Source organism: Aspergillus candidus (assembly GCF_002847045.1).
Source record: "Aspergillus candidus strain CBS 102.13 unplaced genomic scaffold BDW47scaffold_1, whole genome shotgun sequence".
In the NCBI taxonomy this organism is placed as follows: domain Eukaryota; kingdom Fungi; phylum Ascomycota; class Eurotiomycetes; order Eurotiales; family Aspergillaceae; genus Aspergillus; species Aspergillus candidus.
This window is the reverse complement of record NW_020194006.1, coordinates 501001-528089: the sequence shown is the minus strand read 5'-3', so window position 1 is coordinate 528089 and position 27089 is coordinate 501001. Positions and strand designations below refer to the sequence as shown.

The window sequence follows — 27089 nt, the reverse complement described above, 5'->3', positions numbered from 1 at the left end:
AAGCAAGTATTGCTATGCAGATATGATTCACTATACGTAAAAAGGAAGGAAGAGTTGATTCATGATATATTTTATAACAGAGGTATATTTTACTACTGAAGCTGTCATATCATTGCGTTCCTTTATTTCTGGTTAATACATATAGTATTTGTAGATTAATTAACCAAGCTACTATACTCTACTGTTAGATAAGTATGCAAGAGTTTATAAATAATACTATACTAACTACCTTGTGGTCAAGGACCTTGTGAGCATACACCCCCTCATACTTATATATACCCTACGCAGTGCCTCGAAGAACCCGCCTTACATCAATCAATTGGTATCAACATCATTCCTATACTAAACAAATCCACATAAATTATTCATTTCATTGACAACATCACTTTTCCTTCCTTTTCATTTCATTTCTTTTTCTTTTTCATCCGTCCAACTACGACATATCAACAACACACCGCACACAGTCGCCAGCCTTCATCTGCTCAAACGCAGTGTTGATCTCCGACAGCGGCTCGCGGTGCGTGATGAACTCGTCCACCTTGAGCTCGCCCTTCAGGTAGTCGTCGACCAGGTCGGGCAGCTGGGTGCGGCCCTTGATGCCGCCGAAGGCGCAGCCCTTCCACACGCGGCCGGTGACGAGTTGGAATGCTATTCATCATCCATTAGCTTCCGGCCTCTGAGAGAAACCAATTGGGGAGAGGGGAGTTTTGTGGGGACATACGACGAGTGGAGATCTCCTGGCCGGCAGCAGCAACACCGATAATGATGCTCTCGCCCCAACCCTTGTGGCAGGCTTCGAGGGCCGCGCGCATGACGCCCACGTTACCCGTGCAGTCAAAGGTGTAGTCGCAACCGCCGTCGGTCATATCAATCAGCTGCTCCTGGATGGTCTTGCCGTCCAGCTTGGTAGGGTTGACGAAGTCGGTGGCGCCGAACTTGCGCGCCCACGCCTCCTTGCCGTCGTTGACGTCCACGGCGATGATCTTGCCCGCGCGGTTGCGCACGGCTCCCTGGATGACGGAGAGACCGACGCAGCCGGCGCCGAAGATCGCCACGTTGGCGCCCTCCTCCACCTTGGCGGTCACCGTCGCGGCGCCGTAGCCCGTCGTGATGCCGCAGCCCAGCAGGCACGACCGGTCCGTCGAGATCTTGGGGGTCACCGCCACGACGGAGATGTCTGCGACGACTGTGTACTGCGAGAAGGTCGACGTGCCCATGAAGTGCAGCAGGTCCTTGCCGCGGGCCTTGAACCGCGAGCTGCCGTCCGGCATCACGCCCTTGCCTTGGGTCGCGCGGATCTTGCCGCACAGGTTGGTCTTGCCGGACTTGCAGAACTTGCATTCGCGGCATTCGGGGGTGCTGAGGGTGTTAATCCCACTGTCTGCAGGTACGTGTTCGTGGGAGGGGGGGGGGAGTGTAAAACGTACTAGAGAGCGACGACATAGTCACCCGGCTTGACGGAGGTGACGCCCTCGCCGACGGACTCGACGACACCGGCGCCCTCGTGGCCCAGGACGACGGGGAACGCGCCCTCGGGGTCCTTGCCGGACAGGGTGTATGCGTCTGGATGGTCAGTTTCTAGAATTCATTGATGCTGAAAGAGGAAACAAACCCGTGTGGCAGACACCGGTGTGGTGAATCTGGATGCGCACTTCGTGGGCCTTGGGCGGCGCCACCTCGACGTCCTCGACGGAGAGGGGTTCGCCGGCGCCCCACGCGATGGCGGCCTACATTGGGGTTAATATGCTGGCCGGGATGTGATTCGTAGTCATGTCATGTGAGGCTTACTTTACAGGTGATGGTCTAGGATTGATCTGTTAGCTTGTGATTTGCACGTAGATTGATATTGGTGGGGGGGGAGAGGGGCATACTTGTCCGACAGTGCTGGCCATTGTGATGATTCGAGGTTGAGTATGGGAGAGAAGAAAAGAACAGACGAAGAAACGGAGGAAGAAAAAAAGAAAAGAGAAGGAGAAAAAAAGGCACGGATGAATGGAGGGGAAATCAATGCTTTAAACGGGCGAGATCGGGGGAGGGTGGTGGAGATTTCGTGGTGAGGGGATCCAGAATTACGGACTGACGTGACGAGAGAGGGGGTGGGGTGAGGGGCTGCTTGGAACTTAGTAGTGGAACTCCTCATGCTGCTCCCGGTGATGACCACTTTCCCCTCATTCGTATACTACTTCTATCATATACTATCTCTAGTCACGCATGGGTGTATAGTATGATTGTCATATTCTCTCCGCACGGAGATTCTCCTCATCTGTTCATTACTTTTTCATAGTACCTTACTATTGCCGCTGCTGCCACTACTACTTCACTATTGTAGAAGCTCATATAGCTCAATGTTATAATGCCGTAGCAGAACCGTATAGAATGGCAACCAAATTACAATCCTGACGATAATTAACATAATAACTCAGATCATATCTATTGAATACTCTATAAAGACATGTTCGTTCAATTCTTCACCCTTCTAGAAACCAGCTTATCTCCATCTTCTGCACTCGCCCGAATAGGCAAAGTTTTCCGGGTGGCCCGTGCAGCATGACGACGAGAGGTTTCCTTTGCCGGATGGAGTTGCCTCAGTATGGTGTGGGTTAGCAGGTTGACTCTTACCGCTAATTGTCGACACTTCCGGTCAAATTATCGATCTTAAAATCTTAGACTTAGTATGAATAATTGGTCATTGTGGATTTATCAAATAATCGTCCATATCCGAGGTGATATCCCAGGGCGGTCTGCCATTGCCCTTGCTGCCATCTGTCATGACCTGCTTGATATCAGTTAGAGGATGTGAAAAGAGAATAGTAGTGCGCCTTTGAAGACGGAGACAGCAACAGACATGTCTCAATAGATCATTATTACAATAGATACTATACAGACCACGTCACTCCCCAGACGTGACCCAACGCCCACACGCATTCATGATCCACACGTATTACATATTTTCCAAACCCGATCCAACAGACCCTCAAACCATCACCGAAAGAAAAACAGCGACAGACGCGAGATAGACAGCGTCAGACAGTACAGGAGAGTCTCATTCAAATCAAATCTATAGTGTACACATGAGAACCGGTCCCAACCCGAAAAATATAGCACAGAACCCAAACAGGAAACCAGTGGCAGGAAGCCACTTATTTTCCACCCCCTTGCATCATGGCCGCATTCTGTTCCTGGAAGCGCTCGTTCAGGCGCTGCGAGCTCTTCAGGTACTTGTCGACGCAGCGCATCACGCAGCCCTCCTCGCGGTTGATGAGGGACTTGGTTGTGAAGTCGTTGACGCAGTCGTCGAAGCAGCGCTGGACGAGCTTGGAGTACATCTGCACGATAAAATGGTCAGTGATGGAGGTTGGAGAAAATGCGGTGTGGATCGGGGATGGTTCGTGGATGGGTTCGTGGGGACGACGGGACAAGGAGACTTGTCGTTTAGGGATGCCCCTTTTAATTCTTGATCGTTTCTCGATTTCTTTTTTGAGTCTCCCTGTTTCGTAGACGATCCCCAATTGGAAACACGTTGGTCCGGTCGATCGAGGTGTTATGGATGACATACCGTCATGAATTCCTTCATCTGCTTGCGCTCCATGCGAGACGCGAGCTCGCGCTGCTCGGAACCAGAGAGACTGCAACAGTTAGTCTCCAATCGCACATCTGATAGACACACTGAGCTTACCCGTCCATTGTGATGATTTGATAGGGTGGAGAAAAGAAGGGGGTAGAGTAAAGAAGAAGAGCAGTGGTAATGATGACCGAGTATAGGATTCCTCGTTTGGGACGGAGCGCGGAGCTTGGCCGCAGGCTCTGACCACACGTGAGGTCACCTGATACACATCACATGACCACATGTGATTCAACACCAACACGTGATCAACACATCACGTGATGAATTGGGAGCAGCGGATCACCTGACGCAGCCACTGGATGCTCCCGTCTCGCCCAAACCGGCAACGTCAGCGTCCGATCATTCTCCAACTAGGATTATTCAGGCGGAATAAAAAAAGAACAGCCGCCACCGGACCATCGAAGTATTACGTCCCCAGACACGAACCATGGATGATCCAGTTTGGGTCGATGGATGCATTTCACCCTCAGGGTCCAATCAACACCCCCGGCTCGGTCAAACCCCTCTCGCCCTGTGTCCATGTCTCCATGGACATTGAATATCGTTTGAATGTTGAAGACGTGAAACTGCAGATCGACGGTGGCCACGCCTCTTTACATGGACAGGCATTGAGAGCGATCCGTCTGATTGGAGGGCGGACGGTAGGACCTCTGCCAAAAGGTTCAGAGTGATGGGATCACCGGGTCCATTCTGGTGATATTCCGCCGTATGGATCGGGACGGGGTCATGTTGGTTTGTGTTTTTTTCTTTTTCTTAGTTACTCGGTCTCTTTTGGAGGCGTCGATGACTTGTATTCGCATGTGTCTGGTTTTTAATCTATTATTGATTATGGAGTAGTGTCAAAAGGCACACAGATATCAAAAAGGCCTAGTGGGATACACCATCTCACAAACTAGCGTAGTGGTGAAATTAGATTAATATCGAGACTGGTCCAGACAGGAGACAAACCCTGGAACCCTGGGTCTGGGTCGTTATTCTGTCGATTCTTGATCGAGTATGATCGTCTCCCTAGGGCTGTCTGGAGTGCAGGCTTCGAGGATATTGAGATACGTATCCATTCATATCCATTCATGACGACTAGGTAGAATTAATTAATCCATTCATTTATCACAGGGGGGGGTATGTGGAAGGGTAGTAGTATTCCCCTCCAATTAGCAATTTACCAGGAGGGCAATCCAATCAGAAACCAACCGGGGAAAGTATCCATTTGGTGAATTTGACATGGTTATTGTTCGGGGGTCCAAAGTGCCTTGAGAGGGACAGGAAGTCAACTCTGGCTGTCAGCCTGTGTTCTATTCGGCCTGAGGATCCAACCATCCATCACCCTTTCTCCCCCTCCTCGTCCTCTCTCTCTCTCTTCTTCTTCTTCTTCTTTTACTTCTACTCTACTTCATCTGCCTCCTCCTTCTCCCCTCTTTCATTCTTCATCTCTGTTTCCATCCCTCGTACTCCCCACTTTCTTTCTCCTGTCTACCCTGTCTTTGGTTTTCATCTCCCTTTCGATCCTCCTTTCATTTCCCCCATTTCCATCGCTCCTCGATTTCCTCCGGATTCACTCGTTCTTCATTTCCCTCACTTTCATCCTGCCTTCTTTCTTTCCACCACGCTCGTGTTTTCGTTCTGGTTTGTTGCCAAATCGCCTCCCCGAAAGGCCGACGGTAACGGCTGCCGCGGTCTGACTGATCGGTCCCTCGTGCTATTTTGGGATCACGGTCCCCCAGCCCCGGAATTTCGCTGCGACACGAGGGCGGTGAACATTTAGCGGTCTCGTCGCTTCAAGCGTCGTTCTTTATATCTTATCGACCCGCGCATTCCCTCCGACCGTCTTTTTATCATTTCGCATCTGGTCATCATGGTCACCAATAAGACGCCGCCCGGTGTTGACCCGTTACATTCGCTTCCCCCCACCGCGGCTGCCCCCCAAGCGCTTGCGACCTCTCCCCCGTCCAAACGGGACCTGACATCGTGGTGGAGGCAGTTCAAGCGCAATACTCGGAAGGAAGAGCCGAAAGGTATGTGCTCTGGCGATGGGATGGGTAGTTGGATGCGACAGGGTCAATCGGTGCTAAGTGTTGTCGCAGAAAAACCACAAGGGATCTTTGGCGTCCCGTTGAACGTCAGCATCAAATATGCCAATGTCGCCATCTCCCTGACCAACGATAACGGCGAGAGCTTTATCTACGGTTACGTGCCGATCGTCATCGCGAAGTGTGGGGTCTTCCTGAAGGAAAAAGGTACGCATCGTGACCCCCCCCCCGGTGAAGAGACGGCGCTGACCATCGTAGCAACGGACGTCGAGGGCATCTTCCGGCTGAATGGATCGGCCAAGCGCATCAAAGACCTCCAGGAGATCTTTGATTCTCCCGAACGGTACGGTAAAGGGCTAGATTGGACTGGATACACGGTACACGATGCGGCGAATGTCTTGCGACGATACCTCAACCAGCTGCCTGAGCCGATTGTCCCGCTCGGCTTCTACGAGCGCTTTCGCCAGCCGCTCCGTGCATATCAGCAACACATCCAGGAAAACGGCCCCGCGACCGAGTCAGATAACGTCGATCATGCCAAGGCGGTCGCCGCCTACCAGGAGTTGATCCGCGAGCTGCCCCCGCTGAACAAACAACTCCTGCTCTACATCCTCGACCTTCTCGCCGTCTTTGCCTCCAAGTCGGAGCAGAATCGCATGACGTCCGGAAATCTGTCAGCCATCTTCCAACCGGGCCTCCTGTCGCACCCCCAGCACGATATGTCCCCAGACGAGTACAAGCTCAGCCAGGACGTGTTGATCTTCCTCATCGAGAATCAGGACCACTTCCTCTTCGGCATGAATGGCACGGCCGCCGACGAGCAGACGATGAAGGAGGTCGAAGGCGGCCTCGTCCGCGGTCCGACCACCCACTCGGGCGTGCGACGGTCCGTCTCCAACGCCAGCGGCGGCAGCTTCCGGAAGTACGAGAGTCTGCGCCGCAACGTGTCGGTGTCATCCAGGAACTCGCGAACTTCCAACCAGAGCCCGAGCCCGGCCACTCCCACGTCTTTAGGCCCCGCCGCGGTGCACCGCAGCAACACGTTGCCCTCCAAGATGGCGCCGGCCATTCCGCCGTCACGGATCGGCCGTGTCGTCGAGAACACCGGCACCGACTCCCCCGAGCCCACGTCGGCACAACACTCGCGATCGCCCAGTCAAACCCCACCCGCAACCGTGCAAGAAACCCCGGAGCCGCCCAAACCGCAGGACGTGACCGAATCAGGCACAGGGCTCGTGTACATCCACTCCGCTACCCACGGTCCCATGCGCAAGGCGCCGGACCCGACGCCGGAGAAGCCCCATGAACGCCCGGGGAATCTGCAGGAGAACATCCAGGAGAGCAGTGATGAGAAACCGCCGGACATGCTGTCCCCGCCCACGTCCCCCCCGGCCGCCGCCACGCCCACCCGAGAACGCAAGCTCTCCGCCCTCTTCTCCAAGTCACCCCCGAGTGATCGGGAACCGCGGCAGCCGAATCGGTTGAAAAAGCGGCGAATCCCCGGGAGCGCCAGCGAAAGCGCCCAGAGCTCGTCGCAGTCCCTGCAGGCAGCCACATCCGATGTAGCTCTGGCGTCTCAAACCTCCCGCGTGTCTGACCCTCCGGACGCCGGGGGGACCACTCCGAGACAGCCCACCACGATCGACGAACGGGGTGAGGACAAGTCTGAGAAGCCGTCGCAGAGCGAAGGCCAGCCCACGACGGATGCGTCGCTGCGGCCGTACGGGTCTCGGACGCCATCGATGAACTCGCGCACCTCGTTCACCGACTATTCGGATATGGACCCCACGGACGACACGTCGCGGGAGCGCAAGGAGAATCGACCCAGCTGGCGCTTCCCGCGGTCGGCGAAACGCAGCAGCGAGCAGGTGGGACTGGGTCTCGGGTCTCCGCCGTTGATCGCGTCGAATCCAGGGGCCGAGCACAGTACGAGCTCGTTCGGCAGCTGGCACCACTCGAGCCGCAGCTCCCCGACAGACATGCAACAGTTTGCCAACGACCCGTCGTATCAGCCACTGAGCCTGGATGCCGAGGTGCACAGCAGCAGCAAGGAGGCGCCCGAGCCCGAGCGACGGAGCCTGTTCGGCAAATTCAAAGCCAAGGTGGCGCAGGTGCGAGACGGCGGCAAGGATTCGGACCGCGATCGCACGCGCAGCCCACAATCCGATCTCGGCAAGAGCCAGACCCTGTCACCCGTAGGGAAGGACCGGATCCGACCGGCCTCGATCGACGTGAACAACCCGTCTGAGGGCGTGAGCCCGGTTTCCTCGTCCGGGATGCCTCCCGCCATCCCAGAGGAGCCACGAACGCCGGAGAAGCTCACCGCCGCATCTGACGCCCCCGGTCCCGCAGTGCGGGAGACGACGCCCCCAGTTGAAACCGCGCCAGCCGCACCAGCTCCTCCACAAGCCCCCGTGCCGGCCGCTGCCACCACAGGGCCGGTAGAGGTCCCGCCCACCGAGGGGGTCCGTCCGGCGTCCCCAACCTCAAAGCCCACCGGGACACCGAGCGTTCCGCTGCCGACGGCGGAATCGCACAAAGACAAGCGCGACGAAACGACGTATGAGTTTTTGGGAAATTAAGAAGCTGGGATGTGAATAATGTAGCCCTACTCCATGTGCCATGAGTGATGTATATTTTGGTCATGTATCATACTTGATACTTACGTTGGTAAATATTGATTTATTTGACACGATTTATTTTACATTTGAACTTTTTACTTGTGCTTTTCTCTTGCCTGGGACGCAGCGGTAGGATGATAATATCTATGCATAGGTACAACAGACCTGCGTGATGTTACATTGGTTTCCAAATTGTCTATACATCTGTCAATAATTGCAGCTATGCTCATACGGCTTGATCATAGACGCTCCCTCCAGCCTAACCCTTTATACAATGGGGGCAGAAATCGACACCGAGACCAGTGCACATTTGCAAGGAATCAAGTATCAGGAGTAACACACATAGAGGCTTTCAGATGTAGGACAAGCCGAAGGCACTAGATGAGATGATAGTCCACGATGACACCTCGGGCACTCAGCTGTCAATGTCACAAACACAACAAACACCACAAACAGAAACATAACCAACAAACCAAACAAACACATCCGGCGCATCCACTGCATCCGACGGAGCTTCTTCTTCTCCCCATCAGGACAGACAACACACGACCAGATCAATCCCACAAAGTCGGGCACAGCCCATCCAGGGACCGACACCACCAGAAACAGCAGCCGCAGCAATGCCTCAATCCGCCTCCGCCACCTCCTCCGTGGCCGCAAGCCCCCCCGCAACCCCAACAACCTCGTCATCCACAGGAGGGGGGGGCCCTCTAGGAGGGCCAGCACCGCCCAAGACCGCACCGCCGACGCCCATCCAGCCCACCCAATTCGCGCGGGTCTACGCCTCCGCCCACCCGCTGCTTCTCCTCGGACTGCTCGCATGGCGTTTCCCGGCTCTGGTCGCCGACCCGGTCGCTGAAATGACGAGTGTCGTGCCGTTTCTCGCTGCACTGCAGACTTTCTTCGTTATGACGGTGCTTCCTCCCGCCGGATCCGCGCCTGCCACTTTGACCCCGGCAACAACGACAATCGGTAAAGAGGACCGTCTGGAAGAAAAGGAGAAAGACTCTGCTGTGCCCCGTTCGGAAATCATCAAGCCGAATAAGGGTCCCTATCGTCGCAAGGCGCCCTTTGCGTCGTCTTCGTCGTCTGCGTCGCCTGTCTTGGCCGTTGGGAGAGCTTTAACCACCCGATTGACCGTTCGTTCCCCCTTCTCTCACCCACCCCCGCCCGACCTCCTCTCCACACTCAACCAAACAAATCAAGAAGAAAGGGGAGGGGAAAAAAACAAAAAGCTAATATAATACAAAGCCAACCCTAATCAGCCTCTTCCTAACAACCTTCCTCGCCACGCCCGCCCTCGCCCTCCTCCTCATCCTCTTCGGCGCCCCCCTGACAACCCACAACGCCCAAACCCTCCTCTGCGCCGCCCACATGGCCGTTCTAACCGCCATCCCACTCGTCTACGTCCACGGCGTCGACAGCACCGTCTGGAAAGACGTGTGGGGGTTCGCTCGCCCGGGCGATCTCGTCTGGGGCGGGGCGCTGGGCGCTTGTGTGGGTGCTTGGTTGGGTGCGGTGCCCATTCCGCTTGATTGGTATTTCCTCCTTATTCCTTTGCATACTCTATTTTATGATGTTCCATTGTATACCACTGGTAGTACATCTATGCTATAAGTAAAAGCTAATACGGATTTGAACGCAGGGACCGCCCATGGCAAGCCTTCCCGATCACCATCCTCGTCGGCGCATACCTCGGCTACGCGGTGGGGTGTATCCTCGGCCGGACGTGCCTGTTTGGCAGCGTGCTTGATTTGTCGGAGTCGGAGGGTGTCGCGGATGGGGATGTTGATGCGGAGAAGAAAAATGAATGAATAGGTCATTCGTTCCCTGCATTCCTTCCATTCCATTTATTAACTTCACTTATTTTACAAGGTGTATATGTATGTCTAGTCGTTTTGTTCCATTTTACTTCTTTATATTATATTATATTAGATACCCTTGTTTGTGCGATGAGGGACGGTATCTATCTATACTGTACTTCTTCTTCTCTTTTCTTGTTTTGCGGCGTGTAGAATAAACTTTGAATATGTATGTATATATGTATGTAATTGATAATCCGAATGTGGAATCGTACTATGTATATATCAAATATCACGTAGGATATAGTAGAATAGAAATGGGCGAATGGATATAATGAATGAATGAAGGATGAATGGTGCATAGGGTAGAATAGAACGGAGCAACCAGTGCCGAGAATATAAAAGATCATCATGTCATCATATCCTTGGTTTTTGTCTTCCCTTGTGTCCTTGTTGGTCTCGACCAAGGTAGGAACATATCTCATCTGGAGATCAACCAGATAGTAGAGTAGGAAGAATCAGATCAACCCCCCCGTATCGATATTCCGCGCAGAATGCCACCGCTTATACGGCGGGTTGTCCCAGTCGGCGCCAGAATCCCTCGGGGAAGACGAGAAGCGCTGTTCCGTGCGCGCGGGCGAGGTACTCTGTGCGTGGAGGGCGCGCTCGCGCAGCCGCAGGAACTCGCTCGACTCGGCGCTGTGAATGGGGTACATTGTGCCTGGGGTGGCGGTGCTGGTGGTTGAGCTGGGCACGGAGCCGCGGGCGCTGGGCATGCCCTGGTTGAGCTGCAGCTGGTGGACGTCTTGGCGGAGGGTGGAGAGCTCTGATTCGAGGGCGCGGCGGGCGTTTTGTTCGCGACGGAGGAGAAGCACGAGGGCGCTGTATTGCTCGATGGAGATGCCTTGGGGATTGGGGAGCGGGGAGGTGGTGGTTGAGGAGGGGGCGCGGTGGGTCGGCGCGCGCGGGTGTCTGCCGTCGGATGTGCTGGGCTTGATGGTTGCGGTGCTGAGGGGGCGGTCTTGGGGGGGTAGTGGTGGGAGCGGTACTGTTGCGGGTTGGGGTGGACCGCTACTGGTGCCGGGGGCGACGTGCTTCGAGGCGGATGGCCTGCGCGAGTGGGCGTGTCGACTGCGCGGGGTGGAGCGCGCCCTCTCTGTGGACGACGGCGTCGGGGAGGTCTGCATGCGCGCGATGGCGAACTCGAGGTCGATGAGCTTGACTTCGATGGTGGCGACCCGTTGGTCGACGGAGAGGTCGGGGTCGTGTTGCATGGCGCTGATGAGCGTGCCGGCGTTCGGCACTATGATGCTGCTCCGGTTGTCGTGGTCATCGTCGTCTTCGTCGTGCGCGTCCGCGTCCGCGGGCGGCTGTGACTCGTCGGTGTCGTAGACGGAGGGCGCGGTGGATTCCTCCGGGGCACTGGCGTGGGTGGACCCCGTGGGCGGGCGGTAGGAGAGTTCGCTGTCGGAGACGGTTGTCCCGACGTACTCGGCAGAGGCGACGCTGCGGCGCCGCCACTGGATGGGGTCCATGCGGTGGCCCGCGGCCACGGCGCGCAGGGCGCCGGCGCTGCGCGAGCGGCGCCGGGTGCGCAGGAGGTCGCGCCGGCGGTCCCGAGCGGGGTCATCGGGCGGAGCGAGTGAGCTGTTGGGGCGGTAGTGGCTGGGCTCGGAGGCCAGCGCGTCGAGGGTGGCGCGTGCTTCCTCGTCCGAGAAGGCCAGACTGGGCAGCGTGGCGCGACGACGACGGGGCGGGCGCGCCTGCAGGTGGTAGAAGTTGTCGGGTTGCGGGGTCTCGCTCTCCTCCTTCAGCGGGCTCCCCCGCCGGACGTTCACCGACCGGGGCAGGGAATGACCCATCCGCTCCGTCGGGTTACTGTACCGGAATCCGCCTGGACGCGGACCGGGACCGGCGGACTGGAAGTCGTCGGTGTTGCTGCGTCGTTTCCGGGTGAAGATCTTGCGCATGACGGTCTTGATGGTGCTGCCGGTGCGGCGGTGGGCGGAGGACCCGTGGGCCACCATGGGCATGGCATCCTGAGAGTAGAAGGTGGCGGAGACGCGCTGACTGTTGCGGAAGTTGTTCAGGATCATAGAGGACTCGGAGGGGCGGATGGGGACGAGCTGTTTGGAGCTCATGGGCGGTAAAGCGGTATCGAGAGGATCCGCGGAGGGCTCCGTCGGCGGGGTGGGAAGGGAGGGACTCCTCCCGGTGCTAACGCTCCCGGACATGTTGTGATCCATGGGGTAGGGGATACAGGACATGGTTTGGCGGACTTTATAGAGCGGCCGGGGAGAAGCTGGGTGAGACGAGTATCAGATATCGGGCGGATCATAAATCTGGCTGGTGGGGGTTAGCACTGGAAAATTTCACGGCAATGCAGGCAACGGATACGGACCGCAGCGAGGGTCATCACTGATCGGGATAGAGCAGAAGACAGCATGTAGATGACCGTTGGGTTGAGGATGTGCAGCAGTCGAGGGCAAACGGAGTGAGCGCGCGCGAGATCATGAGAGCGTACGATAGATCGGACCGATTATAGGTAAGAAGAAGAAGAAGGCTTCCAATGGCAAGGCACCAGGAAGGGAGAGGAGAAAGAAGTTGAAGAGAAACGAAGGATCCACCAGGATAAAAATAGGAGTGTGGCTGAAGTGTGATCAGCTTTAAAAAAAACGAGAAACGAGAGAAAACAAAGAAGAGAATGAAGATCGAAAGAATGAACGAGAGTGAGAGCCAACTGGGGCTAGACTGAAGGAAGAAAGAGCGAAAGAGCGAAAGAACGAAGGAAGGATGAGAAGGAAGAGGTGAGAAAGAAGTGAGAAGTAAAAGAGGTCGGAAAGAAGAGAGAGAAAGGGATTGGAGAGAGAGAGAGAGAAGATGCAGACGGACTAAGCGTTAGTGATGGTGGATGGTGGGCCTGGTGGGGGATGAAGAAAGCGTCTGTGCCCGTTTCAGCGTGTCAGGGGTTTTCTATCTTTCTCTGAATCCAGGATGATGGATCTGGGAAAGAGGATAGAAGAAAGTATAGAGTATAAACAATGTCATGTCATTCTTCTGATCCATGGTTGGCCCGTCTATTAATAGTGGTTCCCCTATTTCTATAGTATTTTGATATTCACATCTCTATTGATCAATGTAAATTTCTCTCATAATATACACATATATACTATATACTATACTATATTATACCCTGTAGATTCTACTGCAAATAGATATCGCCTTCTAGAAGAATGGAATAAATAGATACTGATCCTGCACAATTCCCCTCGAACTACCAACTACTGCACCATCCTGTCCAAACCCACTTCCACTCTCCCTATGCACAGCAATCCTGCCAGTCTCCCCTCCTGCATAAACAGGCGCATTCCTCTCAGTCTCATCTCGCCTATTCGACCAGCGCATCCATCAGGGAACTGACCATGGCTGTCTCTTTCTCGAATCAGTAACTCCCCCGGGCCCCCATCCACGCCCCAACCCGAGCCACGCCAAGCCCTTCTTCGTCTCCACTTCCAAACCTGCCCCTGGCCCTGAGAGCTCTGATAGTGCGAGGCAGGTAATTGTCATCGATCAAGGCTCCATCCCGCCAATAACAACCGCCATTTGCTCGGCCACGGTGGAAAAAAAACCACACCTGTGTCCAGCGTCCCGCTCCCCAAGGCAAGGATCGTCTAGCTCTAGCCTCTAGGCCCAGACAGAGGCCATTCCATTCCCGCTCGCGACGCTGACCACTTTGATCATGGTCATTCGCGAGGATAAAATGATAGAGGTGTGGATGGTTTGGAAGTGTGCCACGTTGCGCGCCAAACGCTATGCCCGACGAGTGTCTTGATGTTTTTTTTTTTTTTTTTTTTTTTCTAGTTTGGTTTCGGTGGTAGATTCCTTGCCCCGCATTGACACGGTCGGGAAGCTTCAGTATACACTATCTACGCTTGCCTCCTGGTTCTGATCACGACTACCCATTCGATCGATCGGACAGGGGACCATGGAATATGGAACACGGTCAAGGAGTTGTCCCGTGCGGACCAAACGGCTGTCTTATCTCAAGAAGAACCGTCCCGCGCCATGCGCTGACCTCGGACGCCATCGTCTCAGATCGGTCGCCGACCCCGCGTGGATTCGATACTATGAGCCATGCGAGACGGCTGAACTGCGGCGTCTCACAGTAATTCACCCGCGTCGGGATACCTTAGATCCGAGTGCTCTTCCAGAAACGCCATCCAGTGCTTGAGAAAGCTGCTGCCCCTGCAAGAATAACATAATGTTTCAACACGGGCCCTACCCGGACACAGCTCGGGGAGGAATGGAATGTGGGGACAGGAGAACTTACTGGCTGATGGTTTCAGAGTCGCCACATAAACAGAGGTGTCGTTTGGGTCGCGTCATGGCCACTGTCCTCGTAAGCGATCGTTCGGGGACCGGTCAGAGATAGACATACCATTCAGCCGACGTTTCTCCGCCAAAAACCCCACTTCCTTATCGCCATTGCTGCGCACCAAACTAACGACGACCGCCTCTTTCTCGCGGCCCTGAAACCCATCGACACTCCCCAGTTCCAGCCCCGGAAACTTGTCCCGCAGCATCTTCGACAGCACCGCTAATTGGCCATTGTATGGCGTGATCACGGCCACGTCCTCGGGCCGCACACCCGCCTGGATGAGGTTCTCCACGTGCTTGGCGACGATCAGCGCCTCCATCTCGTTGCTCTTGCTCTCGCCGAGCAGATTTCCCTTCTTCTGGATCCCGTCATCCTCGGGCTTTTCGGGGAAGTCCCCGCCTTGCGTGTCCCAGAACACCACGGACTCTCTGGTGTCGTCCGTCTCCTCCACGTCATACGGGAGGTCTTTGAGGAGGCGTGCCTGGACAGACTCCGCGGCCATGAGCTTCCCCTCGTACAGCTCGTCGGACGGGAAGCGCATGATCCGCTCGTGCATGCGATACTGCGTCGTAAGCATGCGCTTGATGCTCGCGCCGTGTATCTTCAGCAGGCGATCGAACAGGGTCGTTTCAAGGGATACGTTAGGCAGCTTGGTCTTGGTCTCGCCGTCGGTCTTGTCGCCTTTGGTATCGGAGGGTTTCGGGGCGGACTTGACCGTCGGGGGCAGTTGCAGGTGGTCGCCCGCGAGCACCACCCGCGACGCACCCAGCAGCGGGATCCAGCATTGCGCCTCCAGGGCTTGGCTAGCCTCGTCGATGATAACCACGTCAAATTTCTGGTTTTTGACCTGGTGCCCGCCGGCCCCGTGCAGCGTCGCCAGCACGACGCTACTTTCGCGGACGAGGTTGTCCACACACTTGGACTCGCGCTCGCGGTACTCCTTCCGCAACTCCTTCAAGTCGCTGTAGATAGCCCGTCGCTCCCGCGCCGCCCTCGTCTTCCGGATACTCGCCTGCTTCTGGTCGATCTCGGTGCGGACGTCGCGCACAATGGCAGCCGCCTCGGACGTATGCGTCAACACCTCCAGCGAGTGGTCCAGCACGGACGGCAGCAGACGCGCTGGGTGGCCAACGCGGACGACGGGGACCTTCTTGGGCGCCAGTCTTTCAACAATGTTATCCACGGAGATGTTCGACGGGCCGCACACGAGCACCCGCTGTCCCCGCCGCACCATCTGTAGAATGAGCTCGATCAGAGTGTGCGTTTTGCCTGTCCCGGGCGGGCCGTGGATGAGCGCGATGTCCCTCGACGCGAGCGCGAATCGGATCGCTTCTTTCTGGGAGTCGTTCAACGAGGGGTCTTGAAACTCTATGTCGCCGATAGCTTCGTAGTCAGGTTGTAGAGGTGTCGTATGGCCGAACGCGACGCGCATAAAGTGGGTGTGATCGGAGTCGGTCATTTTGGCCATCTTCTCCATAGTCTGGTTCATTCTGTTCCCGTCAGTCCCTCTCCCTCAAAAGGTTCTAGAGATAAACCAACCGTCGATACGTAACGTCATTCGCAAGTTTAACCCTATAATCAACCCCCCCCATTAGCCACTGCCCAGAGAATAAACCCGAAGAAAGACAAGACATACAACCAAACCTTCTTCCCCCATAACTCCTCAACAACCTCATCATCCTCCTTCGCCTTCCCCCCGCCCCCCCGTTGCCCAAAAGCCACCCAAACACTCTTCTCCCCAACAACGCGCGTAATGACCCCCTCCAGCGCCTTCTCTTTCGAATTCTCCTTCTCCTTCTCCTTCCCGCCCTTCTTCCCACTCCCCCCACCAGAAGAACCAGACCCAGAACCAACCTCACTCGCCCGCACCACATCCCCAACCCTCATCCCATGCGTCCCCAACAGCGCCTCTCCCTTCTCACCAGACGCAGCCGTCGCCGGGTCTGCGACGAACTCGCCCACCACGCGGCCGCCCATTCCTGTGCGACATTGCGAGAGGATTAGACCTGTGAGCGCATAGCCGGTTGCTTGGAGGGTGCGGCGGGTGGAGGGGGAGGCGGAGGCGGCTGTTGTGGCGAGCTTGGACGAAGAGACTTCTGCTTGGTGTTCGGCGAGGAGGAGGGTTTGTTGGGTTTCGGCGAAGGGGGGGATGGGGAGGGGAGGCATTTATCTAGGTTATTTATTTATTTATTTTTTTTGCTTTTGAAGGTTGGTGTTATGTTGTTGGGCTTCGTTTGGTGAGTATAGGGGAAGAGAGTAGAGTAATTGTTGATGGTAAGGTAGTTGGAGAAGAGCTGCGGTTGATTGAGCTGTGGGAAGCTCGGAGTTAAAGTGGGGGGTTGTGGGGTTATGTCCGGTGGAGCCTGAGGTGTCTACAGATATTGTACGTGTCTCAGGTCTATAACTCTTCACTTCCACTCTATAGGATCCCATCTGATTGAATTTAGACAGCCTGATTGGTATGAAAACCGTGAAAATAGAAGCCAATAAGCATATATAATCACCACTTCATACCATACCCAATCCTCCATCACCAGCCATGATCAAATTGAACCCATCCGTTCGTCTCTCACCCAGCCCATCAGCCATACTAAGCATCACCATCCCGCGGCGTGAACTCCACCAAACAGCACGGCAAATCCGGCATCTGGATGAACATCTCCCGCACGCGCGGCTCTTTCGACACGAGCTTCATGTCGAACATGCGGAAGAGGTATGTCATGACGATTATGACTTCGGCGTAGGCGAGACTGTGTTCATTAGCCATCATTCACAATATCAACAATGACAATTTATGTAACGGATAACTTTATCCACCAATGATAGAGACGAAAGAGGTCGGGACATACTTCATCCCAATGCACGACCGCGTGCCCTTACTAAACGGCACAAAGTACTGATCCATGTCTTTGCCGCCGGGTTGTAGCCATCTATCTGGGTTGAAGACGCTGGCGTCGGGGCCCCAGATTGCGGTGGAGAGGTGCATTGTGTGTGCGGACATGCCTACGATTGTCTATCCTAGGTGTCAGTGACACCTGTGAAGATAGGCGCAGAGGAAAGGAGAGGAAGGTGTACTCACACCCGGAGGGACAATCTTCCCTTCTACTTGGAATGGGGTACCGCTTGGTACAATCCGGGGCAGGACGCCCGGGACGGGGGTGCCTAGGCGGAGGGCTTCTTTAACGCAGGCGAACTAGATCATCCATTAACACTGTCCATCTTGAGCCCTCCCCGAGGGAGGAGGATAAAATAAATACCAAATACTCATCCTTCTCCAACTCAATATAACTCGGTATGCTCTCCAAATCCGGCAACGCCCTTCTAGCAGCCTCCTCAATCCTCCTCTTAACATTCTCTCGCCTCAGCACATGAAATAACACCGTCGTCAGCGTCCAAGCCGTCGTATCCGACCCCGCAACAATCATATCCATAGACTCGTATCGGGTACGCCACTCAGGGAGACCCCGCAAGGCATCGAACACAATCGGATGGGGCTTGCTGTGCTGGGCGCCTCCCCCAGCGTCCGCCGCCTGAGCGCTGTAGGCGCGCGCGCAGGACTCGGCGAAGACGAAGATCTCGTGCAGCACGGCGGCGGTGGGGTCGATCTTTGCGAAGACGGAGAGTGGGATGATCCGTGAGAGACGCCGGCGCAGGAAGCCGCCGTAGTAGTTTTTGATGGGCAGGTCGATGCTCTCGTCGAAGGCGGAGAGGAAGCGTGCGGCGAAGGAGGTTTCGCTGGATTGCATGACGTTGCGGGATTCGCCGAAGGCGAATTCGCTGATTATGTCTACTGTGAGGCCTCTGTTTTTTCCCCCCCCCATGAGTATTTATGTGTGATTGAGGAATGCTTTTTCAATGAGGGGAAGAGAAAGGGGGGATACCGAAGAGCGTAGTTCATTTCAATCGGTCCATTCTTGCTCAGACGAGTAATTTTTTCGGTCATCAGACGCAGCTTCTCGTGGATGATGGGCTCAAGCTTGGTGACTCCGACGCGGGAGAACATCGGACTGAGGCGCTTGCGCAGTTCGCGGTGGAGGGCAGGGTCGCATTCTGTAAAAAGAGAGTGTGGCGTGTTGTACGTGCTGTAGTAGTCGGCATCTTTGGGGAAGGGCGCTGTCTGGTTATAGATGACTTTGTAGGCATCGGGGTCAGTGATGTGGAGCTGGTTGGGAGCGACACGGAGGGCAGTCGTTTCTATCCTGTTAGTTGTACATCGTAGTAGATAAGAAGAAAGCATACTGTATCGATCATGCTGAACGGCCAGGGTCCGCTCGGCGAACCCGCTGGGGGCGATATCGGAGAACCATCCCTCTGAGATCTTGGCCTTCCAGGGCCCTGAAAACCGTGCCAGTGGGTGGAAATACACTCGATAGATAGCTTCGACGACGCAGTAGGCAATGTACGCTGTTACGGTGGTCATAACCAGCGCCCACGGATTAGTCTGGAAAGCTGCTGTGGAGATCATCTCGTTGAGGGGGGCATATAAAATGCCAATACTCAACCAAGGACCGATAAATTGAAAAGTCGACCATGGCTGCAAGAGTCCAGTAGCGGGAGCTTTTTATAACCCACCATTCAATGAGTGAGCAGTGGAAAGCGCGGAGTCAAGGTGGTAATAGTCAGATGGTGTGACGCAACACGGCCCATGTCGTCCAGCTTTTGAGGTCCGTGGAATTTCAATTCCAGCTGGGTCAGACCACAGAAGAAACACATGTGTCAGCAGAGTTTATTGACAAAGTCAACTGCGATTGTCTTGTGAATGATCAATGCCTCTTCTGTGGTGGGGTTATGGCTTGCTTGCAGATGGCTTGTATAGCCTCGTGGATGGCTTCTTCTAGTTGGATCAAAGGCTATGGAGGGCGGGATTTGCAAGCAGGGGGCTTTTCTGTCTTCCCCACCAAGTAAACACATCACCCAATGCTGACATTGAGAAATGGGGGACTCGGGAGCAGTGTGCCCTAAGATTCATTGATCCTCGTATGTGTCAAGCGGGACCCAGATGCAGTGTAACCTTGGCAAAGGACGGCACAAAGCGAGCACAGTTCGGTAGTTCTCACGAATCCCACATTGGAGGCTTTTTTGTGTAGAGACCCAGTCATGCTGGAGTATAGAAGCGCCGCAGAACGTCGCAGGCTTAGTCATGACACGAGATCTGCCTCGTGTAGACGACGATGGCTCCAAAATGGGCTGTGACATGAAGAGGACAACGGGGTGTGACCAGCTCACCAAAAACTCGCCCAGTATGAGGAAAACAGCGGGATACAGAACCTATAGGTTCAGTGTCCGGAGAGAGGACAATAATGCACATTGGGATAGGACATAGTCAACTATCTTTATGTAGAGAAAGAAGATAAATATGATGAATACTACGTTCAATGAACTGCGATTCATTCATGGCAGTGCTCCTGGCAACCTACCACAAACCGTACTTTAGCTAACCAACCCAAAACCAGAATTCCACCGTCGCCTCGAATAACAATATGAACCAAGAAACAAATAATCATAATAAAGAGATCAAATAAACCACCGAAAGTCCTCACTCGCAGGCCCATCCCGCAACCTATCCGTCGGTACGTCCTGTGCGCGCACCACGATCCCCTGGCGACGATTCCGGCGGGCATTATCGCACCACATAAACAGACCCAATGAGGCAGCAATGGTAGCTCCAACGGCTCCAAATACACCCACTGTGATCAAGGCAGGCATGTACTTGGGACGGTCCGACTCGCGGAAGACATTGCTACTGACAAGACCCATGACATTCGCCAGCGGGACGCCAACACTCGTCAACAGGACGCGACGGCCCTCGTGGGCGATATTGTTATTATACCACGTACTGAGCAGAACGGACGGGGCGGAGGTACCCCAGGTCATCATGAAGGTGGCAAAGTACGCGAGGGGCAGCTGGGCGTGGACGTCGCCAATGCCGAGGTAGATCATGAAGCCGGTGAAGGTGAAGAGGAAGCCGAGAACAATAAAGGGGGAGCGCAGACGCGCGAAGTCCGAGCAGAATGCGAGTGCGAGGAGCACTACCGCGCCGGTGATGTTTGGTGCCACTGTGTACAGGTTCGTTTTGACGGGGGAATAGCCCAGACGCTCGATGATCTGCGGGAGGAACAGCCCGACGCCTTGGAGAGGCACGCCGAGGCAGATCTCGATGGAGAGGAAGGCGAATGTCGTCGGCTGCTTGAATATGGCGAGCGCTTCGCGGAGGGAGAACTCCTCGTTGACGACGGCGCTGGAGTCGACTTGGATGCGGTGAAAGGCGAGCGCTTTCTCTTCCGGTGAGAGGAAGGTGGCTTCGGCGGCGGAGAGCGGTAGGTACCAGTAGGCGAAAATAGCGAAGACCACGGTGAAGCCCCCCTCTATGATGAAAAGATAGCGCCAGTTCTGCAGATGGGAGCCCTTGATCTGGAAGACGCCAAAGGCGATCAGGCCGGAGAAGGCGTAGGCGATGTTCGAAGCTGCGTAGAAGATGCCGAGGCGGCGCGCCAGCTCGCCGCGGCGGTAGAAGGTCGTCAGATAGTAGATGACGAGCGGGAATAGGGCGGCCTCGGACATGCCCAGGAACCAGCGCAGGGCGAAGATGCCGCCAAAGTCTTGCGCCGCGGCGCATAGCAGCGTAAACGAGCCGAAGGAGAACATCAGGATGGGAAGCACGCGGGCGGGGCTGAAGCGTTTACCGAGCATCGCGACGGGGGGTGCAAATATGACATAGGGCACGAAGAAGATGGAGACGATGAGGTTGTACTGATTAAGCTTGAAATGGAGATCTTTGCTGAGACCATCGGTTTGGGCATTACTCAGATTGCTCTTGTCCAAGGCGCTGCAGAGGTCTGGGTGGTGTCAGTCTCGGCTTGTACGTGAGTGTTCGGCGCCCAGAGGGTTCACATACACATGATGGCCAGCACGGGGAGAATGCGCACGTCGAACTTGAGACACAGCTTCGTCTCTGCTTTCGAGTCGACGGGTTGGACGACATTGGGGACGACCCCGGGAATATCCAACTTGTCGCTGGCATCATCCCGCAGGGAATCCGCGACTGGCGACTTTGCATGCATAACACTGTCCGAGTCTTGATGGTCCTTCATATTATGCCAGGAGATTTGAATAGTAGACCGGGGCGGGAAGAGGGGGAGAATGAGAGGAAAAAAGGAAGATAGAACAGACGCAAGGGATGAAGATGGAATCTGAACAGGACATTCAAACCTTCAATGAGTCCATGATAAGAAAAACCCCCAACCTCGATCAGGTTGCATTCTTATCTCCAACCAGCATACCCCCACGCTATGTTCTCCGCACCGTGAGGAGTCCTACCCCGGCGATCGCCATGCGTCGGCTCTTATCGACTCTAAGCCGTCTCTGGTTGGTCTGTCAAGCTGATAGGACAGCATATCAGTTGGATTGATCGGTTTGGCCCGTTGAGAACCAAGTTAGGTAGGTAGATATCTAGACGATGACACTTAGAGTTCTTAGGGTTGTGGAGTTATCCCCGAAACGGCATGTTAACCATCTGGGTCAGGGAATGGCCCCCAAGAACGGAACTACCACCCGATCCCCTAGAATCCTACTCCAATCATGATATGGACGGTTTTACTACACGTTCCGTCGCCGCGCTGCCTCGGCTTGGATCTCCTCCTCCGCCGTTTCCTTCCACGACGTATCCCATCGCGACAGGGCCGGTCGCCCTTCAACCACATCTTCGCTGCCCCATTTCATGCGCGCCTGGTCCAGCGCACGGTCGGTTTCTCCGTCGGGACAGACAATATAGAAGCGGCCCTTATCCAGTTCTCTGTGTAGCTCGTCCGCCACCTGACTGGGGTACCAAGCGCCCGCCATCTTTTGGACCTCGTGTTCGGCGGTCGGCCCAACGTTACCCATCATTCCAGTCCACGTCCACCCGGGAATCAGTAGATGCACCGCGATGTGTGCGGTGCTTGGGTCTGACCGCATGTCGTGCGCCAAGTGCTCCGCCAAACTCTTGACCGCTGCCTTGGACGCATTATAGGCCGGGTTGCCGCCGCCCGGGGGGTTCGTAATGCCTTGTTTGGAACCAGTGATGACGAGCGACCGCGCCGAGGCTGGCGCGAGCATCAGCGGTATGATAGCGTTGATACCATTGAGAATACCAATGACGTTGGTGTCGAGGGTCTGCCGGTTAGCCCTATGTCGGTGCTCCTAGATATGGCAGTGACAAACCTTGTGCCAGTATTCGACGTCCATCCAGGGCTTCAGTTTGCCATCGGCTGTGCTCTGCGGTCGGTAGCCTTTCCCGGCATTCAGCACGACCAGATCGAGGCCCGTGGGGAAGGTCGATTGGATTTGTGTTGCCGTTTCAGTCCATTTGGTGCGGTCGGCAACGTCAAAGGCGTAGCTGGCCGTCTGGAGCAATGGGTCTATCGCAGCCACCGCGTCTCGTGCTTTTGTGAGGTTGCCTGCGTCGATGTCCACGAGGGCGAGGTGCATACCCTGCCGACGACAGAGCTGGGCGATGGCGAACCCCACCCCGGAGGCAGCGCCGGTGATGAGAGCAGTCTTCTGAGCTTGTATCACAGACATTTTTCAATCTGACAGATCTGTGTAAAACAAATGAAGAGCACGAGAGAATCGAGAAAATAACAGTGCAGCTGTGGATCTCGTTCCCCGCATCGGAGCTAACGGGGTTAAGCTTCAGGCAAACATCTCCTGCCCCAGGCAGCACACTATACTAACAACAGCTTCAGACAGAGAGATCAGCCCGGCAATTGAAATATCATGGCAGTAGGCTGTGACTACCTCGCATGCCCAGTGGATGATCCTCCGCAATATCCCCCGGCCCCTGAAACAAAACGGGATTGTATTCTGCCGACGATGTAGCGGCGTATTCCTGTTGGCATTTACCCATTTAACCGACAGAGGGGATGCACTCCTTTACTGAAAAGATAAATAGTGAAAACCACCGCTCGAGGTCCCGGGGGATGTGGGAAGAGACCTGCAGACTTTTGCCGCCATAGGAACTTCTCGTAGCCAAGATGATCCCCAGGTTCACGTTCTTTGTGGCCGGGCTCGCCCTGCAGACGGGCATCTGCTCTGGCATGCCGGCCACTACCATAGAACAGGATAGCCACCACTGGGTCAGCGTCTGGGCCTCCATGCCACAGATGGCTGAGCCGGCCAACCTGCCGCCGGCTCCATTTGTATGTTGAATCACACCTGCGCCTCTCACAGCTAACAGGTGCAGAACTCGACCGAGTCCATTTTCGACAATTCAACCCTCCGCCAGACAATCAGACTGACGCAAGCTGCGAAGGAGATTCGCCTGCGATTGTCGAATGCGTTTGGATTGGCCGACCTAGATGTCACTGAAGTCACGGTCAGCCTCACAGCAGATCAAAAGCTTGGGTCCGGTGCTATTCAGCGTGGGACGACCAAGAAAGTCCTCTTTGATGGTAGCCGCGGCATGACCATTCCCAACGGCGCACTCGCTGTATCTGATCCCATTAATGTACCTAAAGGAGGAACCACTTTGACAGTCGATATCTACCTCCAAAATGGACAGCAAGGCGGGGCGATCACCTCCCACCCTGGTAGCCGGACGACCTCATGGATGAGCTTCGGGGACTGGACAGGCGCCAGCAATCTGACTGACCCCTCAGTGGCAAGCGTCGCACATTGGTAAAGACCCCCCTTCAAGACCTCTCGGTGTCACTAACGTGGACAGGTATTTCATCAGCAGCGTGGAAGGCCTGCTGCCGCGCACAGCGCGCAGCTGCGTCCTCGTCGGAGACAGCATAACCGACGGCCGCGGGAGCGACACCGACGCCAACAACCGGTAAATACCTTTCTTCCCTTCTCCCACTGTATATGACACCTCTAACACAACAAAACAGATGGCCCGACCGACTCCAAAAACGCCTACGCCAGGACCCATCCACCGCCCAGCTCTCCCTCCTCAACCAAGCCGCCGGCGGAAACCGCATCCTAGCCGACGGGCTTGGCCCCAACGTCCTGAGCCGACTCGACCGTGACGTCCTCGGCCACTCTGGCGTCCAATGCGCCGTCCTCTTCGAAGGTGTCAACGACATTGGCGTCGCCGCAACAGATCCCGCAACGCAGGAAGCCCTCGGCACCCACTTGATCACCGCATACAGACAGGTCACGACGCGGCTCCACGCGGCCGGCATCCCCGTCATCGGGGCGACGATCACGCCGTTTTCTGCGCCCGCGGAGGACGCGGGCACCCAGCCTTATTCAGATCCTGAGAGGGAGCGCACGCGACAGCGTGTGAATGCGTGGATCCGCGATAGTGGGGCGTTTGATGCTGTGGTGGACTTTGATGAGATGGTAGGGGATCCGAAGGCCCCCGAGAGGTTGCTGGGGGAGTATGACTCGGGTGATTATTTGCATTTGAACGGAGTGGGGTATCAGGCTATGGCGGATGGGTTTCCGATTGGGGTTTTTGATAAGATGATTCGTTGAGTGCATGTGTCTGATGATTGGGGTTCCACCATATATTGATAGTACTTATGAAATATTCAAAATGTATATACTGGACGGTTGATCCAATGGGTGCCTCGATACACAGTAGTTGTAGAACACTCCGCTGTATTATTTGTGATAATTCTGCGAATTTATAAGGACATCGATATAGCCTAGAAGCATTAAAATTGATACATTACCGAAGAGGAATTTCCAAATCAGTTTACATCTCGCATTTCGACCAGCATTTTTTACCTTCAATATCAGAGCTTACTAGGTAATCTTACCCTGCCAACATCCTCATCGTTTGGTAGTTTCACACAACGCACCTACAAGGTCGTCCGCATTGACCACGCTCCAGATGTGCATAAGCAACAGCCGTAGGCGACAACATTCCCGTGGACGAAGTCAAAAGTCCATCTAAGCGGGGCAACACGCACATGGTAATCGCCTGATGTTGCATATCGTAACAGCCAACTAATGCACCGCATCTCGATCCTCATGCACCTACACGAATCAAGCAGCGAATGTGATTCGAGCAAGGGACAAAATCACGCTGATATACAAGATCAGATCTTCACAACGCCCACGGTGTGTGCGACCCGTCCGTAAAACAGAACCAATGACATGCACCGCTGACACGCGCTGCTGACATTGCTATTGAGGGAGTGCAGGCAAGAGACATGGTTGTGTTAATTAAATTATATTAAAGTTGCCGATCGCCCACGTCATGGCTCGGTGACGTCACTTCGTCTGTCTCCCCGCTGGTCCTGTATAAAACCGTGGCCGGTGTTTACGATTTGCCTAACTCTGGATTGATATTCTGGTAGGACGGACGACAGCGCAGGCTTTTTGATATTTGGTGTGTATACTTCATGGCATATCTTCTGACGAGGGCAAACACTGACCGTTATCTACTCGACTAGCAACAACCCCACCCTCTCATCTACCACCTCCCACCACTTCTTAAGGAAATAAAGGAACACAACAAAGATGCCAGGCTCTATCCACGAACGCATCCGCGAGGACCTCATCGCCTGTGAGCGACGTCTCTGGACGGCACTCACATCCGCCGATCCGGCGCCGGAGATCGAAAAAATGTGCAACGATCAAGCGACCTTCATGTTTCCCAACACATCCATCCTCGTGCACAGCGAGGGGAGCTCAGCGCTGGCCAAGACGCTCGCACCGCCGTTCCACCACTTTGACCGCTACGAACTCACCGAGGTGCGCGTGCACGTTATCGACTTGATGGCTGGGACGATCACATACCGCATTAACGCGGTCCAGAGTAATCGGGAGTTTCGGGCGACGGGGTCGTCGACGTGGAGTCAGGGGTCAGATGGGGAGTGGCGGATTGTGAATCATCAGGAGACTTTGGTTTAGTTTTGGGATTTTCTTGGGTTGGGTTGGGTTTTGTTTGCTTCCAGCTGGTGATGCGCTATGTGGTATGAGTTATGGCTTTTTAATATTATATTCCTGGGCGAATTGCGCATACCGAGGGTGTACCGGTATAGGATATTTCTTGTAATAAGATTCAAGTCTCTCCATAATGATATTATTGAATAGGCGAACAATGCGGTCGAAAGGGGAGGTCTTCAACATCACGTATGATGTCACGAAACATGCCGTTGGAATTCGAGATGAAGGACATTTAGGTGTAACACATCTTGACCTGCCCTAGCAGGATCCGGATATAACCACACATATAGCCAATTTGCTTGTATGTTGTATTGGAAAAGGAGACCTCCAATTTCTCACCCGCGGTCTGTGAGTGGATATCCGAATATCATAAGTTGTCGGAAGTTGTAGAAACCATTCTCATCTGTGAGATCCTCGTCGGCTCTGACCCAATCAAAGGTCTCGAAGACGTCGGATTCTAGTTAAATTTTGGACAGCGAACTACACTCGCTAGTCTTCGCTGCACCTAAACAAGCCTGGTTAGCATCGCGGTGTCCGTCGCGGTATCCATCTCAGTATCCATACCCTTAAGATGGGATCACCTACAGCCCACGGTTAAACAGCCTAAAATGATGTTGTAATAAAAGTGACGGGATTACCTTTCAGTAAGAAAAATATATCATGACACTTTTGGATTTTGTTGGTCATCTTATATTCGACGCGACAGGTCAAGTGTCTGCGGTGTCATTCGAGGAAGCCGATAGAGCAATCAGAACA

The 27089-nt window shown here is 54.7% G+C and overlaps 12 protein-coding genes across 12 annotated transcripts; 4 read left to right on the top strand and 8 right to left on the bottom strand.

Moving 5' to 3' along the window:
• Positions 1-303: 303 nt before the first annotated feature.
• On the bottom strand, positions 304-2068 carry BDW47DRAFT_2015 (bifunctional alcohol dehydrogenase/S-(hydroxymethyl)glutathione dehydrogenase). Its single transcript, XM_024818435.1, has 6 exons — positions 1872-2068; positions 1789-1803; positions 1613-1727; positions 1428-1563; positions 722-1359; positions 304-648 (listed from the first exon to the last, which is right to left on the bottom strand). Exons 1-6 carry the CDS (start codon positions 1890-1892, stop codon positions 434-436), a joined length of 1140 nt encoding a protein of 379 aa, XP_024676579.1. The 5' UTR covers positions 1893-2068; the 3' UTR covers positions 304-433.
• Positions 2069-2819: 751 nt separating this feature from the next.
• On the bottom strand, positions 2820-3785 carry tim9 (protein transporter TIM9). The gene is made up of 3 exons (XM_024820419.1): positions 3677-3785; positions 3557-3626; positions 2820-3326 (listed from the first exon to the last, which is right to left on the bottom strand). The coding sequence occupies exons 1-3, from the start codon at positions 3682-3684 to the stop codon at positions 3141-3143; spliced, it is 264 nt and encodes an 87-aa protein (XP_024676578.1). The 5' UTR covers positions 3685-3785; the 3' UTR covers positions 2820-3140.
• A 1309-nt stretch (positions 3786-5094) lies between these two features.
• BDW47DRAFT_2000 (putative Rho GTPase activator (Sac7)) lies at positions 5095-8441 on the top strand. Its single transcript, XM_024818427.1, has 3 exons — positions 5095-5637; positions 5707-5859; positions 5911-8441. The coding sequence occupies exons 1-3, from the start codon at positions 5478-5480 to the stop codon at positions 8232-8234; spliced, it is 2637 nt and encodes an 878-aa protein (XP_024676577.1). The 5' UTR covers positions 5095-5477; the 3' UTR covers positions 8235-8441.
• A 69-nt stretch (positions 8442-8510) lies between these two features.
• Positions 8511-10232, top strand: BDW47DRAFT_1993 (PIG-F family protein). Its single transcript, XM_024818424.1, has 3 exons — positions 8511-9412; positions 9525-9811; positions 9919-10232. Exons 1-3 carry the CDS (start codon positions 8894-8896, stop codon positions 10085-10087), a joined length of 975 nt encoding a protein of 324 aa, XP_024676576.1. The 5' UTR covers positions 8511-8893; the 3' UTR covers positions 10088-10232.
• A 361-nt stretch (positions 10233-10593) lies between these two features.
• On the bottom strand, positions 10594-12342 carry BDW47DRAFT_121664 (uncharacterized protein; the record flags this gene model as incomplete). Its single annotated transcript, XM_024815671.1, has 1 exon — positions 10594-12342. The coding sequence occupies one exon, from the start codon at positions 12340-12342 to the stop codon at positions 10594-10596; it is 1749 nt and encodes a 582-aa protein (XP_024676575.1).
• Positions 12343-13904: 1562 nt separating this feature from the next.
• Positions 13905-16619, bottom strand: BDW47DRAFT_130370 (putative DNA helicase; the record flags this gene model as incomplete). Its single annotated transcript, XM_024817084.1, has 5 exons — positions 13905-14320; positions 14406-14466; positions 14514-15943; positions 15993-16025; positions 16090-16619. 5 exons carry the CDS (start codon positions 16617-16619, stop codon positions 14236-14238), a joined length of 2139 nt encoding a protein of 712 aa, XP_024676574.1. The 3' UTR covers positions 13905-14235.
• Positions 16620-16873: 254 nt separating this feature from the next.
• On the bottom strand, positions 16874-19045 carry BDW47DRAFT_97397 (cytochrome P450). Its single transcript, XM_024820418.1, has 6 exons — positions 18693-19045; positions 18335-18647; positions 17711-18254; positions 17533-17646; positions 17303-17466; positions 16874-17203 (listed from the first exon to the last, which is right to left on the bottom strand). The coding sequence occupies exons 1-6, from the start codon at positions 18916-18918 to the stop codon at positions 17044-17046; spliced, it is 1521 nt and encodes a 506-aa protein (XP_024676573.1). The 5' UTR covers positions 18919-19045; the 3' UTR covers positions 16874-17043.
• Positions 19046-19967: 922 nt separating this feature from the next.
• BDW47DRAFT_114708 (putative MFS transporter) lies at positions 19968-21352 on the bottom strand (the record flags this gene model as incomplete). Its single annotated transcript, XM_024814705.1, has 2 exons — positions 19968-21289; positions 21349-21352. The coding sequence occupies 2 exons, from the start codon at positions 21350-21352 to the stop codon at positions 19968-19970; spliced, it is 1326 nt and encodes a 441-aa protein (XP_024676572.1).
• Positions 21353-21796: 444 nt separating this feature from the next.
• On the bottom strand, positions 21797-23145 carry BDW47DRAFT_1942 (SDR family NAD(P)-dependent oxidoreductase). The gene is made up of 2 exons (XM_024818416.1): positions 22653-23145; positions 21797-22604 (listed from the first exon to the last, which is right to left on the bottom strand). The coding sequence occupies exons 1-2, from the start codon at positions 23010-23012 to the stop codon at positions 22050-22052; spliced, it is 915 nt and encodes a 304-aa protein (XP_024676571.1). The 5' UTR covers positions 23013-23145; the 3' UTR covers positions 21797-22049.
• A 319-nt stretch (positions 23146-23464) lies between these two features.
• BDW47DRAFT_121659 (SGNH/GDSL hydrolase family protein) lies at positions 23465-24911 on the top strand (the record flags this gene model as incomplete). The annotated part of the gene is made up of 4 exons (XM_024815670.1): positions 23465-23629; positions 23674-24107; positions 24154-24264; positions 24323-24911. 4 exons carry the CDS (start codon positions 23465-23467, stop codon positions 24909-24911), a joined length of 1299 nt encoding a protein of 432 aa, XP_024676570.1.
• Positions 24912-25133: 222 nt separating this feature from the next.
• BDW47DRAFT_97394 (uncharacterized protein) lies at positions 25134-25520 on the bottom strand. Its single transcript, XM_024820417.1, has one exon. The coding sequence runs from the start codon at positions 25412-25414 to the stop codon at positions 25241-25243; it is 174 nt and encodes a 57-aa protein (XP_024676569.1). The 5' UTR covers positions 25415-25520; the 3' UTR covers positions 25134-25240.
• On the top strand, positions 25507-26591 carry BDW47DRAFT_97392 (nuclear transport factor 2 family protein). Its single transcript, XM_024820416.1, has 2 exons — positions 25507-25773; positions 25838-26591. The coding sequence occupies exon 2, from the start codon at positions 25905-25907 to the stop codon at positions 26295-26297; it is 393 nt and encodes a 130-aa protein (XP_024676568.1). The 5' UTR covers positions 25507-25773; positions 25838-25904; the 3' UTR covers positions 26298-26591.
• The last annotated feature ends 498 nt before the right edge of the window (positions 26592-27089 follow it).

Excerpts from the sequence above, each read along its gene's own strand:
- BDW47DRAFT_2015 (XM_024818435.1), bottom strand. The coding sequence starts at position 1,892 with ATGGCCAGCACTGTCGGACAA. Across the intron at positions 1,564-1,612 it reads CACCGGTGTCTGCCACACGG|ACGCATACACCCTGTCCGGC; the intron begins GTTTGTTTCCTC and ends CTGACCATCCAG. Across the intron at positions 649-721 it reads CCAGGAGATCTCCACTCGTC|CATTCCAACTCGTCACCGGC; the intron begins GTATGTCCCCAC and ends GATGATGAATAG.
- BDW47DRAFT_97397 (XM_024820418.1), bottom strand. The coding sequence starts at position 18,918 with ATGATCTCCACAGCAGCTTTCCAGACTAATCCGTGGGCGCTGGTTATG. Across the intron at positions 17,647-17,710 it reads TGGAGAAGGATGAGTATTTG|TTCGCCTGCGTTAAAGAAGC; the intron begins GTATTTATTTTA and ends TGGATGATCTAG. Across the intron at positions 17,467-17,532 it reads GGAAGATTGTCCCTCCGGGT|ACAATCGTAGGCATGTCCGC; the intron begins GTGAGTACACCT and ends CACCTAGGATAG.
- BDW47DRAFT_2000 (XM_024818427.1), top strand. The coding sequence starts at position 5,478 with ATGGTCACCAATAAGACGCCGCCCGGTGTTGACCCGTTACATTCGCTT. Across the intron at positions 5,638-5,706 it reads TCGGAAGGAAGAGCCGAAAG|AAAAACCACAAGGGATCTTT; the intron begins GTATGTGCTCTG and ends GTGTTGTCGCAG. Across the intron at positions 5,860-5,910 it reads GGTCTTCCTGAAGGAAAAAG|CAACGGACGTCGAGGGCATC; the intron begins GTACGCATCGTG and ends TGACCATCGTAG.
- BDW47DRAFT_97394 (XM_024820417.1), bottom strand. The coding sequence starts at position 25,414 with ATGAGGATCGAGATGCGGTGCATTAGTTGGCTGTTACGATATGCAACA.
- BDW47DRAFT_97392 (XM_024820416.1), top strand. The coding sequence starts at position 25,905 with ATGCCAGGCTCTATCCACGAACGCATCCGCGAGGACCTCATCGCCTGT.
- BDW47DRAFT_1942 (XM_024818416.1), bottom strand. The coding sequence starts at position 23,012 with ATGTCTGTGATACAAGCTCAGAAGACTGCTCTCATCACCGGCGCTGCC. Across the intron at positions 22,605-22,652 it reads ACGTCGAATACTGGCACAAG|ACCCTCGACACCAACGTCAT; the intron begins GTTTGTCACTGC and ends GCTAACCGGCAG.
- tim9 (XM_024820419.1), bottom strand. Across the intron at positions 3,327-3,556 it reads AGATGAAGGAATTCATGACG|ATGTACTCCAAGCTCGTCCA; the intron begins GTATGTCATCCA and ends TTTATCGTGCAG.
- BDW47DRAFT_1993 (XM_024818424.1), top strand. The coding sequence starts at position 8,894 with ATGCCTCAATCCGCCTCCGCCACCTCCTCCGTGGCCGCAAGCCCCCCC. Across the intron at positions 9,413-9,524 it reads CTTTAACCACCCGATTGACC|CCAACCCTAATCAGCCTCTT; the intron begins GTTCGTTCCCCC and ends TATAATACAAAG. Across the intron at positions 9,812-9,918 it reads GTGCCCATTCCGCTTGATTG|GGACCGCCCATGGCAAGCCT; the intron begins GTATTTCCTCCT and ends ATTTGAACGCAG.